The following is a 14,062-nucleotide window of genomic DNA, read 5'->3' on the forward strand; positions in this document are numbered from 1 at the left end:
TCAGTCCAATATTCTAAATTTGGGTTAAAGACCACCTCTCGGTGATATTTCTTTGTTCAAATCACAATCGCAACTGGAAGTTGTGCTCAGTTCTGTATCAGCTCATCAAGTTTTGCATGCCTAGTGTTTGGTTTAGGCTTGGGTGAAGGACAGCATCCTATCTGCTTCATATTCCAGCTAATTCTCAGCTTTGAGTTTCTGCTATAAGAAGAGCCATATCAAGACATTTACAATTGAAGTCTGTTTCAATTCCAGAGACTCAAAATTCATTGATGATGCGGTTTTAAGTTGATTTAAAGAAAAGACTTTTGATGATGTTGTTTAGACCAGAAAGATCAGAAACGGCATGTGCAAGAGGGAGTTTGAGCTACTAATGTATAGAGGTACTTGAAGGAGCTTAGTCGTGTATGGAAGTGTGGTTTTTTGGCTATAAAACTAGCTGTCCAGAGGTTAATTCCATCATTCACGGGTCTGCTAGTCAGTTGAAAATTCCATTCAGGCTCTTATAATTGATGGTATTTGGCTGATGTATTGGTTGACAGAATCTCAGTTTTAGGAAACTCTTTCATATAGTTTCTCTTGTCCACCCAACCATTGAATGCTTGCAAAGTGACCAAGAACTTCCATTGATTTGATCAGACTTGGCACAATTGTCATGCTCAAATCAGTTTCAAGCAATAGTTGCACTCCATTACATCTTATTGTTTCAAAGATAATATTTTGTCCTAACAATATGTTGACAGCGATCTTAAGATGAAGAGGCAGAGAAATCCATGTTCTGCAGCAAATGTTGGGCAACAGGGTGACTTCACTGATTTCACTTGACATACCTCCTTCCACAAATTCTCAGAAGTGCTAGAGCTTTTTACTGAGACTTCAATATTTGAGGAGTCTGATGGTACAACGTTAACTTTCTGAAATTTGTCTGCAAGTGGAGTTTTGCTACAGTTGTTGAGCTCACATATTTCTAATTTTGTTGTGGCCGGTCATTCGAAAACAAGAGAAGACCGACCAAGGGCAGGTGCTGAATTTTGGGGAATCCATCAGTGGTTATGGAGACAGGATATTATGCTCAGTTCTCATGATATTGGTTCAAAAGGGTCTGATCAAAATGCTGCTACTCCAATATAAAAAATGCGAGTTTGAGAAAATCATATGGCTACAAACTGCTGGGCTCTGTCAAGTGTGTGAGATTTAATGTGGCAGAGAAAATGGCTCATCTGCAATTAGGGTTGGCTCTAACCATCAACATTTGGAGATTCAAACACATGAGTGAGGAAGTTACACAATTTTGGACAGATGCAGAGCGGGGGGAAATTTCCCTTACTCCCTTATGTTAAGGAAGGTTCGAGCTTGAGGGCAAGCTCTTTTTAAGAGGGGGGGTTAATGTAGATCGGGTCAAGCCTTGATTTGGCATGATCGTTGATCAAGGGCCGAGATTTGGCTAGCATGGCTTAGAGATGAAGAACCTATATTTTGGATTGGACATGTAAGTTGTGATGTGGTTTGGTGACGGTGGATGTGTTTAATTTTGTATTTACAAGTGAAAATGTGTGAGCTTGGCATATGTATAAGTGTGTGAATCACTAATTTGTGGGACACTTAAAGGGGCTGATTTGTCTATAAATAGGGGCTTGGGTAGAGTTTTAGATAGCTTTTGAAAATGTAATTTTTGGAGATTTTGGAGTTTGTAGAGGGGCTTGGAGGTGTTCCGAGAGGAGATGGAGGTTTCATTCGTTAGAGATTTGCATGATGTGCATTTCCTCTTCGGATCGTCTTGTCGAGTGCAAGGCCCGGCACCTTCACGGTGAGTAAATCTTGTCAAGTGCAAGATCACTTGAAGAGCTGTAACTTTCCATTTCTTTTTTTGGAAATTCTATCCATTTTCTCTGCATTATCTTCTTTAGTATTGGTAGAACGTATGAATTTCTATTTTAATTGCTAGTTTTCGTCCATAGATCTCATTTTCAGTTCGTAATTTGTTGGGAAATAAGATTTTAGATCTGATCAGAAAGGCAGCCCCTAATTCCTTACAAATAGCTCATTTTCCTTAGAATTCCTGCACATTTCTTGTGAATCGTAGATTTGATCTCATACTTAAAGATCTAGGTCAGATAAGAATTTTTTTCGGCCATTTGCCCTACATCAACACACCAGGTTACCAACATTGCACTACATTTTGAAACCTCCACTTAAGGGTATTAATGCAATGATTTTAATCAGAACTATAGCCTATATAACCAACTTAAATGAAAAACCCATTAGTCATAAAAATACTAAAGAAGACGATTTATTGAAAGAAAAATGGAAAATCAATAACCCAGAACAGATTCTTAGAGCATTAAAAAAGAAGCTACAATTCCTACAAAGAAAAAAGAAAGAAAGACAAACAAGCCATGGATTCACTATTAAGAACCCGCACCCAGACCAAACACAACTGATGATATAAAAAGAAAGACTCAGAAACCACCACGGAGACGGAGGACAAGGTGAAGAGTTGATTCCTTCTGTATGTTATAATCTGCAAGGGTACGCCCATCCTCAAGCTGCTTACCAGCGAAGATGAGGCGCTGCTGATCTGGAGGGATCCCCTCCTTGTCCTGTATTTTAGCCTTCACATTGTCAATTGTATCAGAACTCTCCACCTCTAGAGTAATCGTCTTACCCGTCAAAGTCTTCACGAAAATCTGCATCCCTCCACGCAAACGAAGCACTAGATGTAGAGTCGACTCCTTCTGAATGTTATAATCCGCAAGCGTCCTTCCATCCTCAAGTTGCTTCCCAGCAAAGATCAACCTTTGCTGATCAGGAGGGATCCCTTCCTTATCTTGAATCTTTGCCTTCACATTATCAATTGTGTCAGAACTCTCAACCTCAAGTGTAATAGTCTTGCCAGTTAGGGTTTTAACGAAAATCTGCATTCCACCCCTCAATCGGAGCACGAGATGGAGTGTGGACTCTTTTTGAATATTGTAATCGGCTAAAGTTCGGCCATCTTCGAGTTGCTTTCCTGCAAAGATGAGACGCTGCTGATCTGGAGGGATTCCTTCCTTGTCCTGGATTTTGGCCTTAACATTGTCGATCGTGTCGGAGCTCTCGACCTCGAGAGTGATGGTCTTGCCTGTTAGGGTTTTGACGAAAATCTGCATCCCTCCCCTGAGACGGAGGACGAGATGGAGGGTGGATTCCTTCTGGATGTTATAGTCGGCGAGGGTACGGCCGTCCTCGAGTTGCTTGCCTGCGAAGATCAGACGCTGCTGATCTGGGGGGATGCCCTCTTTGTCTTGGATCTTCGCTTTAACGTTGTCGATCGTGTCGGAACTCTCGACCTCGAGAGTTATGGTTTTGCCTGTTAGGGTTTTGACGAAAATCTGCATCTGCAACCACAATAAAATTCAAAATAATGGCAAGCAGATCAAATAAGGGCAAGCAGATCACATCTTCTCGTAGATCCAAAATAATCAGTTGATTTCTTCATAACGAAAGTAAAGTTAGAAACATCAATAATCAAAGTGGAACAAATGATGAGATTTAAAAGACCAAAAAAAAAAAAAAAGGATCGATCGGATGATGTAAATCGCGTTACACAGAAGCAAATAAAACCCTAAAAGCAAATCGCCAGGATATTCAAAGAATTACCTTGACTGTGGGAAAAAAGAGAGAGAGATGGGAGCTTTTCTTCTTCTGCAAGAGAAAAAACAATTGAATGAAGCGGGAAGCCAGAGAATCTCAACCCCTTTATTTATAGTCGCGGAAACCTACTTGATTACGCAGAGGCTGAAACAAAGAAAGAAATTCGAACCAATCATTGAACGACACGTGTTAAATATGAGCTGGCAAACACCGAATAATAGTAAATCATCGTGGCAATTATGATGGGTTTTCTTTTACTTTTTTATGGTAAGTGCGCGTCAAAGAAATTTAAAAAAAAAAAAGGAAATGTACGGTCAAGATTTTACCTCGTACTCTTAAAATCGACATCGATCCATTCATCGGTATAGGGCCCATTAACATGAACGGAGGAATGAATAGACCTACTATCACACATTGGATCCCATCTCTCTTGTTCAAAATTTTCATACAATAGCCGAGGTTTTGGTCATCCACTTCGTATTCTCTGACATCGGATTGATTTAAGGATTTTCTAACGGACGTGATCTTTGGGCTGTTTGAGATTCACCCTAAGAACTATTATATGGACGGTCTAAATAGACCAAAGGCGGGCCCATGAAAAGACAATCGGTATACCTTTTTTTTTCCACACGCCCCATTTAGACCTGGCAAACGGGTAGGTCGGGTCAACCTGCGGGCTGCGGGTCAAAATGACCCGCAGTCCTACGGGTCAGCAACCGGCGACCCGTACCAGTGCGGGTGGGTTGGGTCGACCCTGGGTTGACCCACAATTTTTTTCTAAAATAGTGTTTTCTATGCATGAATTCACCCCCTAATTTTCAAAATTGACGGTACATACTACACCATGGGATGATCCAAACCATCCATTTGATGTCCCTGGAGGATTGCTTAGGTCGGTTTTTATAGAGAAGGAAAAAAAAGACATTAGGACGTATCAATCAAAGGGGATTTTAGGTTTTCTTTTATGGTAAATCAGGTTGTAAATATGATATTTCTTGAGAGGTGACAAGGGATTTGGGGTCTTTGGCCAGATTCGGCCATTTGCGGAAGGAATTTGAGGAAAAAATGGGTTCTTGGAGATTTTTGGGGAAAATAATACAAATGGAAAGAAGAAGAGCTCGTTTTAGGTGTGGAGGTATTCAAGGGTATTCTCAAACGTCAAAAAAAAGGCATGCTTAGTTGCTTACACTCATTTTCTCTATTAAAATAAAAAACATTAAAAAAATCCAAAAAACCCGCGGGTGCCTGCGGGTTGACCCGACCCGTGTTTTTGCTGGTTGGGTCACCTGTGGATCGGTTTTGAGGGGTCATTAAAAACCCCACACGTACCCGCAAATTTGTGGGTGGGTTGGGTCGACTCGCGGGCACGGGTCGCATTTGCCAGGTTTAGCCCCATTCAAGCTTTCCGCAAAGATTTCAAGGCCTCTAGGGTGCAACTTTGGTCTCACCAACCCTAACCCAACATGAGATAATATTCCCTCAGCCCTAACCCGACCAACCCTAGAATCAGATTGAGGATGGTCAACCCTAACCCGACCAACCCTAACCAAACCCATCTAACACGAAATTGGGGTGGGGTGAGTCGGGTTGGGTTGGGTTCACCTAGGGCCAAACAAAAATAATACATGAAAAAAAGCATAACCCAAAGAAAATTAAGATAAAATTAGAGGGCGGACGGGTTCAAAGTGAGTCAGGTCAGGTTGCGAAAGCCTCAACCCTAACACAACCTAAAATTAAATCGAGTTGGCTTTTCCAACCCACGAGCCAAAGACGGGTTGAACCTGCCAGGTTCGGGTTGAGCCCGACCCAAGTTGCACCCTTACCATTAACTTCTAAATAGTGGGCATGTTTGGATGAAAAAGAAAATTATGGAAACTTTTCGAGGAAAAGTAAATACACATGGAAAATAAATTTCTAGGGCATAGGTTTACAATTTTACTTGAAAGCGATAATTTTTTTTTATTTTAAAAAAAATTTATATACAAAAAGAGTTAACTAAATGCTAGAAAATCCGTTTTCTACAGAAGGAAATTTCCTATACAAAAATTTTATTACCTTGCCGATTCCGTTATTTTGTGAGGGAAGCCCTTTTCGTTGTGCTTTAATTTTTAGAGGCCAAGAAAATCTTCTCGTTCTTCACATTTAAGTCGTGAATTCATTCAAAAATCTCACAAAGGACTGGAAATCCTAGGTGCTTGATCAAGGGAGAAATAAATATTCATGGAAAATATTTCAGCGTCTAGTTCTCTGCTCCATCTTTATATGTGTCTCAAAGTCTTGGTTGGAAGAAGCGGCTCTTCCCACGGCGGAGTTCTAAACCATGAAATTTTTTATTTTGGAAAAACACTCTGAAAAAAGAGGTTACCAATTGCTAGAAAATTTATTTTCTATGGAAAAAAAATTTCCAATAAAAATTTCCCTAAATCCCAATAGCAGTCAAAGAGACGATCTTATTATTTTGCAAGTACTAGACTATTTTAGAGGCCAAGGAAATGTCCTCATTCTTCACAATTCACCACACGTGCAGCCTATCTTATCGATTTCGTTCATCAAGTCGAGATTTCGATCTGTGTTTTTTAATGACTGATTGGGGCTCGTCTCTTTCCATCAAGAGTAGAAAGCCATTTCTTCCCTACCCATTTCAGCCACCGGAGATCTGAGTAGAAAACTAATCAAGAGTAGACGACGATTGGCAAAGAATTTCTGTGGCAAGTAATTAGTCTCTATCATCTAAACTTCGCAAGTAATTTTTGTGGCAAGTAATATTCATCTTTGGAAGAATATTAATAGTTGTCTCACGTACTCTAGAATCTACAGTTCGCAAGTAGATTGGAATAAACTTCGGCCAATGATTCTTAAAACAATAAAGAAGAGGGTTAAGGACTATCCGGTGAGGAGGATGGTTCCTGACTTCCTGTTGCGTATGATGTTCTTAATGCTAGTGAGGTTCTTATTGAAGGTGTTTCAGCTCTTCTCAATGTTATTCCAATCAAGGCATGCAAGTAAGTCAAAGTGACATCAACCTTCAATCCAACAACTGTTTTGATTTATTAACTAGGAAATTCTTATGCATGATAAGCGAAATATGAAAGTAGAATATCACATTTTCTATTTGAGGAGAATGAAAGATAAACTTAGGGGAAACCATATAAATCTCATTCAGAAAATGAATAGAGAAATCTCAATACATGGGATGCTAAGTTAAGTTTTGAATGGTGCCATATCTCTAAATCCGGGCAAGGACTGTAGATTATTAGAGTTCAAGGATTGTGATTAGTGGACCCTTGGATTTAATTAGGTGGTTATCACATTATATACCATTAGTTTGCTGTTTTGTTTATTTTGTTATAGTAGAGTTGTTAAAGGAAATTATGGTTTGAGGATTTTGTATTGAAGTGTTAAAATTAGGGAAGGAAGTAAGAACGTGAGCATGCTTGACCAATATTTCTTTCACATTGAATTCGGGTTTATATCTCAACTCTTGAAGATGTTGTATATTCTTGAGAACATGGATTGTGCAGTGTGTACAATCCCTGGTCCTTTCGGCTGTGTATTGGAAGTGATCGAATTCCATCATTGGGGCATTGAGAAATTCATGTTCCGTCAAGATCCTGTTCTTTTTGGACCTTGCTTGCAATCGGATTCCAATCTAATTGTCCGCGTGTGTGTGATTCGTTTTTGTTAGATTTGCATTTTTCCTGGGATTTATATACCACACTATGGAATACTATTAGACTTCTTTCTGTTGATCGATTCAATCTTGAAGGAGACTTCATTCTATTGAATAGCAACCATAACTAGTGGAGTTTCTGTTTCTTGTAGGGACCTGAGTTTAGTGCAAACCTGGAAGCTGAACTAAGTTGTGAAAGGAGCAACAACTTGGGTTCTCATCACCTTCAAAACCGTATATTTAGAAGCCGGATTTTAGATGAATCTCTGCTGTAATATATGTGATTTTTGGTGTTGGATTTCCTAAACAAAACGAAGATCTCACAAATTCATTTTCATACCTTGTTTAAACAGGGAATTGCACCAGCAAAAAAGGAGCTCTTCTTATCATACAGACATGAGTGGTAGGAGCTTCTTTCTCCTCATAAAATCATCTTGAAACATCCAATAAGCACAGGGTTTTTTTCGACGATCTTGTAGAAGTTGATATCAAGAATAATTTATGAACTCCTGAAAGGAATGGAACGCTTCAATGTTTCATCCATTCCATTGTCACGATATTGAACGAGATCCCCACTACAATACAAGGGTCAGCGTCAGATCTCATAACGTCACTGATCTCTCTAATATTATGTTCTCTATTCCTCGGATTCGCTCCACTCAATACAAGTTGCATGAGTCAATCTAGTTTCTAGTTAATCATAACCACTGTTTGCTCTACTCGCTAGATCCCATCCGACTTGGTGTTAGTGGCTCTTCTCTTTGGCATCACAACTCCTGAAAGGAATTCATAATTGCGAGCTTTCTCTGGGATCACTTGATGCACCATACTTGAGATGCTAGAATGCATCTAATTAAAGGACAAAGATGTGAGGAATCTTTTTTCCTTGTTATCTTTCTCCTCTCCTCCTACCATACTTGAGATGCTAGAATCCACCTGTTCTGCTTTCTCCGCTGCCATATATATATTTCATGGGTATGAACTTCCTAGTTCCCAGGGCGATGATTGAACCTTTTTGACGAAAAATACTTTTCCAGGGGTAGTTGTTTTAGTAAGTTTGGTGAACTTGTTCAGCGGCATTGCATTGCAAAAATCGCAGGTGTACGTTTCTTAGCCAAAACATTATAGATAAAAAGTGGATTTTGATAATTTGCCTTGAAATAAATAAATTGTAGCGATTTTACTTTTACTTCGCATAAATTCTCAATACTAGATTACTGGTCTGTCTTGGTATGCTTTCAATTCTATTAGAAAAAAAAATTGTTTTATGATTATTTTAGATCATGAACTATCTTTTCAGGTTTTGTCCTGAAGGACACATAGGTGAAACAGGCCATTGTATACGCACTTGCCATGGTTATAAGCGAATCACCAAAAATCAGCTCCACGGGAGGATGGATGGTAGCTTGAATGATATCATTGTCCCGGTCGAGTCCTTCCACCTTCACAACATGTTCCAAGATGTCATAAAACACGACCAAAAATTTGATTTTGATCGTGTCCCTGCGATCCTAGAACTATGTTATCAAGTGGAGCTGAGATCCCTAATGAAAGTCTATACACCTATAGCCAGAGGTCAGGTCTCAGAGTCATTACAGAATAGCAATGCTGGTATATCTTTGTTGCCGGATGAGCTCAAGTATGTGGCAGAAATAACTTTGGCAGCATGGGAGAGGGTGAGAATGGGAGTGCAAAAGTCGTTGCTGGTTTATCCAGCAAAGGTCTGTCAGTATTGTTCAGAAGTTCATGTGGGGCTGGCCGGACACAAGGCTCGTCTTTGTGGTGTTTGTAAATATAAGAGTTGGAGGGGGTGTCATTTATGGAAGAAGGTGGAAGTGAACGATTTGGTGCCCCCGATTCCCGAAGTTTGTGTGGCACCGGCGGCCTCAGGATCCTCTAGTACTCTTGGATAGTGGGCGGGGGTTTTATGGGCACACTCCAGCTGTGGTGGAGCTGTGTGCACGGTGTAATTGTGCCAACCAAGTATTTCTGTATGATGAAAGTGAATGGTTTAACGCGCACTTAAAAGGTCATAATAAAGCTTTTCTTGCATGGTTTTGGTTTCTTTGCTTGGAGAGCTTCCCAGTCTGTTGAATCCTGCTCCGAGTCTTCTCAACAGGGAAGTTACAGCTAGTGGGTATGTTGCTAGAGACTAAGGGGCCGTTTGGATACGCAGATTTTAGAGTCCAGGTTTTTTGTTTGAAAACAGTGTAAAAGAGGGTTTATGATCAAGCCGATGCCGCTGTCCTGGAAGTATTTCTTGGATTTTACGTAAGAAAACCAAGTTTTGTAAATCTCTTGATATGGGAAAGATTTCTAAAACCTGGTTTTCTACTTAAAATCCAAGAAACGCTGCCATGACAGCTGCAGCAGCTTGATCATGAACCACCGCCTTGGTAATAAATAAATTGGTTTTAGAAACGCTGCCATGACCAAGTATTTCTGTATGATGAAAGTGAATGGTTTAACGCGCACTTAAAAGGTCATAATAAAGCTTTTCTTGCATGGTTTTGGTTTCTTTGCTTGGAGAGCTTCCCAGTCTGTTGAATCCTGCTCCGAGTCTTCTCAACAGGGAAGTTACAGCTAGTGGGTATGTTGCTAGAGACTAAGGGGCCGTTTGGATACGCAGATTTTAGAGTCCAGGTTTTTTGTTTGAAAACAGTGTAAAAGAGGGTTTATGATCAAGCCGATGCCGCTGTCCTGGAAGTATTTCTTGGATTTTACGTAAGAAAACCAAGTTTTGTAAATCTCTTGATATGGGAAAGATTTCTAAAACCTGGTTTTCTACTTAAAATCCAAGAAACGCTGCCATGACAGCTGCAGCAGCTTGATCATGAACCACCGCCTTGGTAATAAATAAATTGGTTTTAGAAACGCTGCCATGACCAAGTATTTCTGTATGATGAAAGTGAATGGTTTAACGCGCACTTAAAAGGTCATAATAAAGCTTTTCTTGCATGGTTTTGGTTTCTTTGCTTGGAGAGCTTCCCAGTCTGTTGAATCCTGCTCCAAGTCTTCTCAACAGGGAAGTTACAGCTAGTGGGTATGTTGCTAGAGACTAAGGGGCCGTTTGGATACGCAGATTTTAGAGTCCAGGTTTTTTGTTTGAAAACAGTGTAAAAGAGGGTTTATGATCAAGCCGATGCCGCTGTCCTGGAAGTATTTCTTGGATTTTACGTAAGAAAACCAAGTTTTGTAAATCTCTTGATATGGGAAAGATTTCTAAAACCTGGTTTTCTACTTAAAATCCAAGAAACGCTGCCATGACAGCTGCAGCAGCTTGATCATGAACCACCGCCTCAAGGAGTATTAAAAATAAACTTTGATGGTGCTTGCTTTGGGAATCCTGGTCCAGCCGGGGTGGGAGGTTTATGTTGTGATGATGCCGGCCAGGTTCTTTGGACTTTTTGGGGCCCTTTAGGTGTGACTGACGCTACGGAGGCGGAAGTCCAAGCGGCTTTCAATGGCATAAAAAAGGTGAGTAGGGACTGTCTGAAGAGTGTAATTGTTGAAGGGGACTCGTTTAATGTTATCCGGTGGCTGAGGGGTGGGGTGGCTCCGCCTTGGAGGTTTTTGGATCTTTTGACAAAATGGAAGATATATTGGCGAAATCAGATATTGAGTTGATCTATGTTAGAAGGTCTGCTAACGAGAAGACAGATGCGTTGGCTAGAAGAGGGGTGGTATGCAACTCGATGAATTAGTCTGATCAATTTCCTATTTGATGTCCTATTCATTGTGTAATTAGTTTTTTATTTTTGTGTTCTGTAACTTCGGGATTTCCCTTTCGGGTGTCCCTTCTAATTCTTTTATAATATTTGCCATTTCAAAAAAAAATCATGAACCATCTTTTACACTGTTTTCAAACTAAAAGCTAGTATTCTAAAATCTGCGTATCATAAGGCGCTGTTTGGATACGTGGATTTTAGAATCCAGGTTTTTAGTTTGAAAACAGTGTAAAAGAGGGTTAGAGACAAGAGAAGAAGAGGACCAACTGCCGTTTTCGACTCATTTTTTACTTCTCTCTCTTCTTTTCATCAGCAAGAGAGTAGCAGATCCTCCCATATTTCCGAGTTTTAGAAATCATAGGATGTAGGAGAGATTTTTAAAACCTGATTTTCTAGCTTAAAATCCAAGAAACACTGTCAGGACAGCATCCAGCAGCTTGATTCCTACCCTCTTTTACACTGTTTTCAAACTAAAAACCTGGATTCTAAAATCCGCCTCCCTATACCTTGTACGTGATGATCAATCTAAAAGGTTTCCGGGATGTGTGACCAAATTTGCAGCAGGACGAGAAATCACCCGAAGGTATTTAGCTTCCTTTTTAATCATCCAAAGGTATTTAACTATATAGCCTACATAATGTTTTTCGAACCATCAAACCTTCCTGTCCTAATCTTATGGACAAACCTTTTTAATCCTCTCCCATAGCCTATGTTAATACTTATAGAGTGGAGATTTTATCTGCACTCCCTTATTTTGATAATTGCATTCCATTCTTTATTTTACACTTCTTTGATTAGATGTTGATAGCTTTCAAGGAATAATTACAGCTCCTAACAGCCAATTAGCAAAGCGTAAATCAATGAAAGGAGTGTTATTACAGAGTGCACATATCATTCTCCACATAGAAACTAATCTACGACACTGCTAGCTCTTCCGTATTAAATCCTCCCATCCAATGTCCTAAGCCATCTGATTAAATGCCAAAGCCCGATAAAGAAAAAAAGATATCATTACCTAAGAAAAAAATAGAACTAACAGGGGTAGCTGACCGTGAAAATGCATTCCACTATTGATTATTTAAATGCAGATTAAAAGGGAAATGATAAATTTGCCACCCCCTTTTTTACTTGGGACAGCCCCCTCTAGAGGAAAAGAGTAGTAAATAAATACATCAAATGGGGTTGTCCCAAGTAAAAAAAAAAAGGGCAAATATATAGCTTCGGCGGTAAAAAAAAAGAGAAGTGATTTTAGCACTCCATCTTTTGATAGGTGGCCAAAGCTTATTGTCTTTTATTGTTTAAAGGGCTGTCAAATGGTAATCCGATCAGTGAACATTCAGATAAATCCAGACCGTCCGCCATAGGATCATTAAAAACTAGATTTGATGGTCAGCTTAATCCATGAACTAACATGTACAAAAGAACCTCATTTATTTGACCATGTTCGTGGGTATTCTTTTCTTCCTTAAGAAAAGCAACAGAAAGCTAAAGTTGAAGTAGTAGTCTTTCGTATTAATGAACAAACCAAGCAACAATATACCGAATTTCTCTCCGGCCTATTTGGATCGGGACTTCCCTATTTGCTCTCTACAAAACCCATATGTATTTTTAAGGTTTCTGATAAAAAAAGGAGAGAGAGAGAGAGACACAGAGAGAGAGAGAGAGAGAGAGAGAGAGAGAGAGAGAGATGAGGGTTGTGATTGAGATAATGACAGGGAAGCTTTTCCATATAGAGATAGACGAGGGTGCAACAGTTGGAGAGCTTAAGAAAGAGATTGCAACTATGGAGACATCTTTACCAGAATGTCGACTAGTTCTTGTCCCTAACAATGGGGCATTGATGAAGGACGATCATCATGCCATTGCTGATTATGGCATTCGAGATGGGTCCCATATTTTTCTGTTTTTCTCCTTCGCTGAAGATCAGAAAAGTGCAGGTGGTCACAATCCTCATTGGTGGGAGAAATGGGAGCCCTGGAAATGATTACGGCACGCCCCACTTTTGCTTGTAGTGCTCAGGTCTTTTGAAATCGAAGCCTGTTGAACGAGTAGATATTCAGATTGAAAGAGGTTTAGATGTCAATAATTTTTTTTCATTTTTTAAAGAGAACAATAAGAAGACGCGCTTGCGTCAGGATTGTCACAAAATGGGCTATATATGTCATTTTATCAAATAGACAGGTGTTTTGTCTCTCTCTCTCTCTCTCTCTCCAGAAAATGGTCATCAACATTAATCTTAGGCTCGAGATATACAGGAGTTCCTAGCATATTACTTTTTATTTTTATAGTTTTTCCACAAGGACTCTGTCAGTGATTTTTTTTTCCTTGTAATTATTTATTTATTTATTTAATGGTATTAAAGATCGATTTAAAGAGTTATGGATATATTATAAGTCATAGTTTGAATCAAAACATGCAACCAAACACCACTAGTAGATGGCGTGGTGCCCCAAACCAACGAAATCACATATTAGTTAGGGTAGCCAATCCCAAGAACAGTTGTATTTGTATTCATTTACCAACTGATGAGACATAAATACGGCGCTACTCCCAGATCTCGCAATGTGTCATCCATGCACCAATGAAGCCTAAACCATCATGAGGAAAGGCGCTGATAAACGGCAAAACCGCACGATTACGACACGTGTCACTTTCTCGCCGTCCAAACATCATCATCACAAATTATGGAAGGGATTATCCAGCAAAGCCACGCCCGCCGTCGAAACAGGAGAACGGCCAAATCCTGCAAATGAAGGTTTTCTCTCCATAATGATAAAAAGGTCCGCATGCCACCTCTTAAAAGAGAGGAGAAGGGAAGAAGAGATAGATCCTTTTTTGAGCTCACACAAGACAACCGGAAAATAAAGAGGCAAGGCAACAGCAGAGGAGGCCGGGAACTTAATCCCACTCTCCCTGTTAGTTCCCTCTGACCCATCCACCCACACACCAAGAAAAGAACATGCGCCTTGCCTTGGTAAACCTGATCGAACCCTCTCCTCTTCTTGCTGTCATTTATATTGATTGGTTGAAG

At 39.9% G+C, this 14,062-nt stretch overlaps 1 protein-coding gene and 1 pseudogene across 1 annotated transcript; one reads left to right on the plus strand and one right to left on the minus strand.

Moving 5' to 3' along the window:
• Nucleotides 1-2,274: 2,274 nt before the first annotated feature.
• LOC143892944 (polyubiquitin) lies at nucleotides 2,275-3,775 on the minus strand. The gene is made up of 2 exons (XM_077397866.1): nucleotides 3,640-3,775; nucleotides 2,275-3,377 (listed from the first exon to the last, which is right to left on the minus strand). Exon 2 carries the CDS (start codon nucleotides 3,375-3,377, stop codon nucleotides 2,460-2,462), a length of 918 nt encoding a protein of 305 aa, XP_077253981.1. The 5' UTR covers nucleotides 3,640-3,775; the 3' UTR covers nucleotides 2,275-2,459.
• Nucleotides 3,776-4,734: 959 nt separating this feature from the next.
• Nucleotides 4,735-9,329, plus strand: LOC143892141 (APO protein 4, mitochondrial pseudogene; annotated as a pseudogene).
• Nucleotides 9,330-14,062: the final 4,733 nt, after the last annotated feature.

The sequence above is a fragment of the Tasmannia lanceolata genome, unplaced genomic scaffold (genome assembly GCF_043159265.1).
Source record: "Tasmannia lanceolata isolate RefF3 unplaced genomic scaffold, GAP_Taslan_0.1 ptg000015l, whole genome shotgun sequence".
Lineage (NCBI taxonomy): Eukaryota > Viridiplantae > Streptophyta > Magnoliopsida > Canellales > Winteraceae > Tasmannia > Tasmannia lanceolata.

Bases quoted from the DNA above. Each gene is read 5' to 3' on its own strand.
- LOC143892944 (XM_077397866.1), bottom strand. From the start codon at position 3,377: ATGCAGATTTTCGTCAAAACCCTAACAGGCAAAACCATAACTCTCGAG.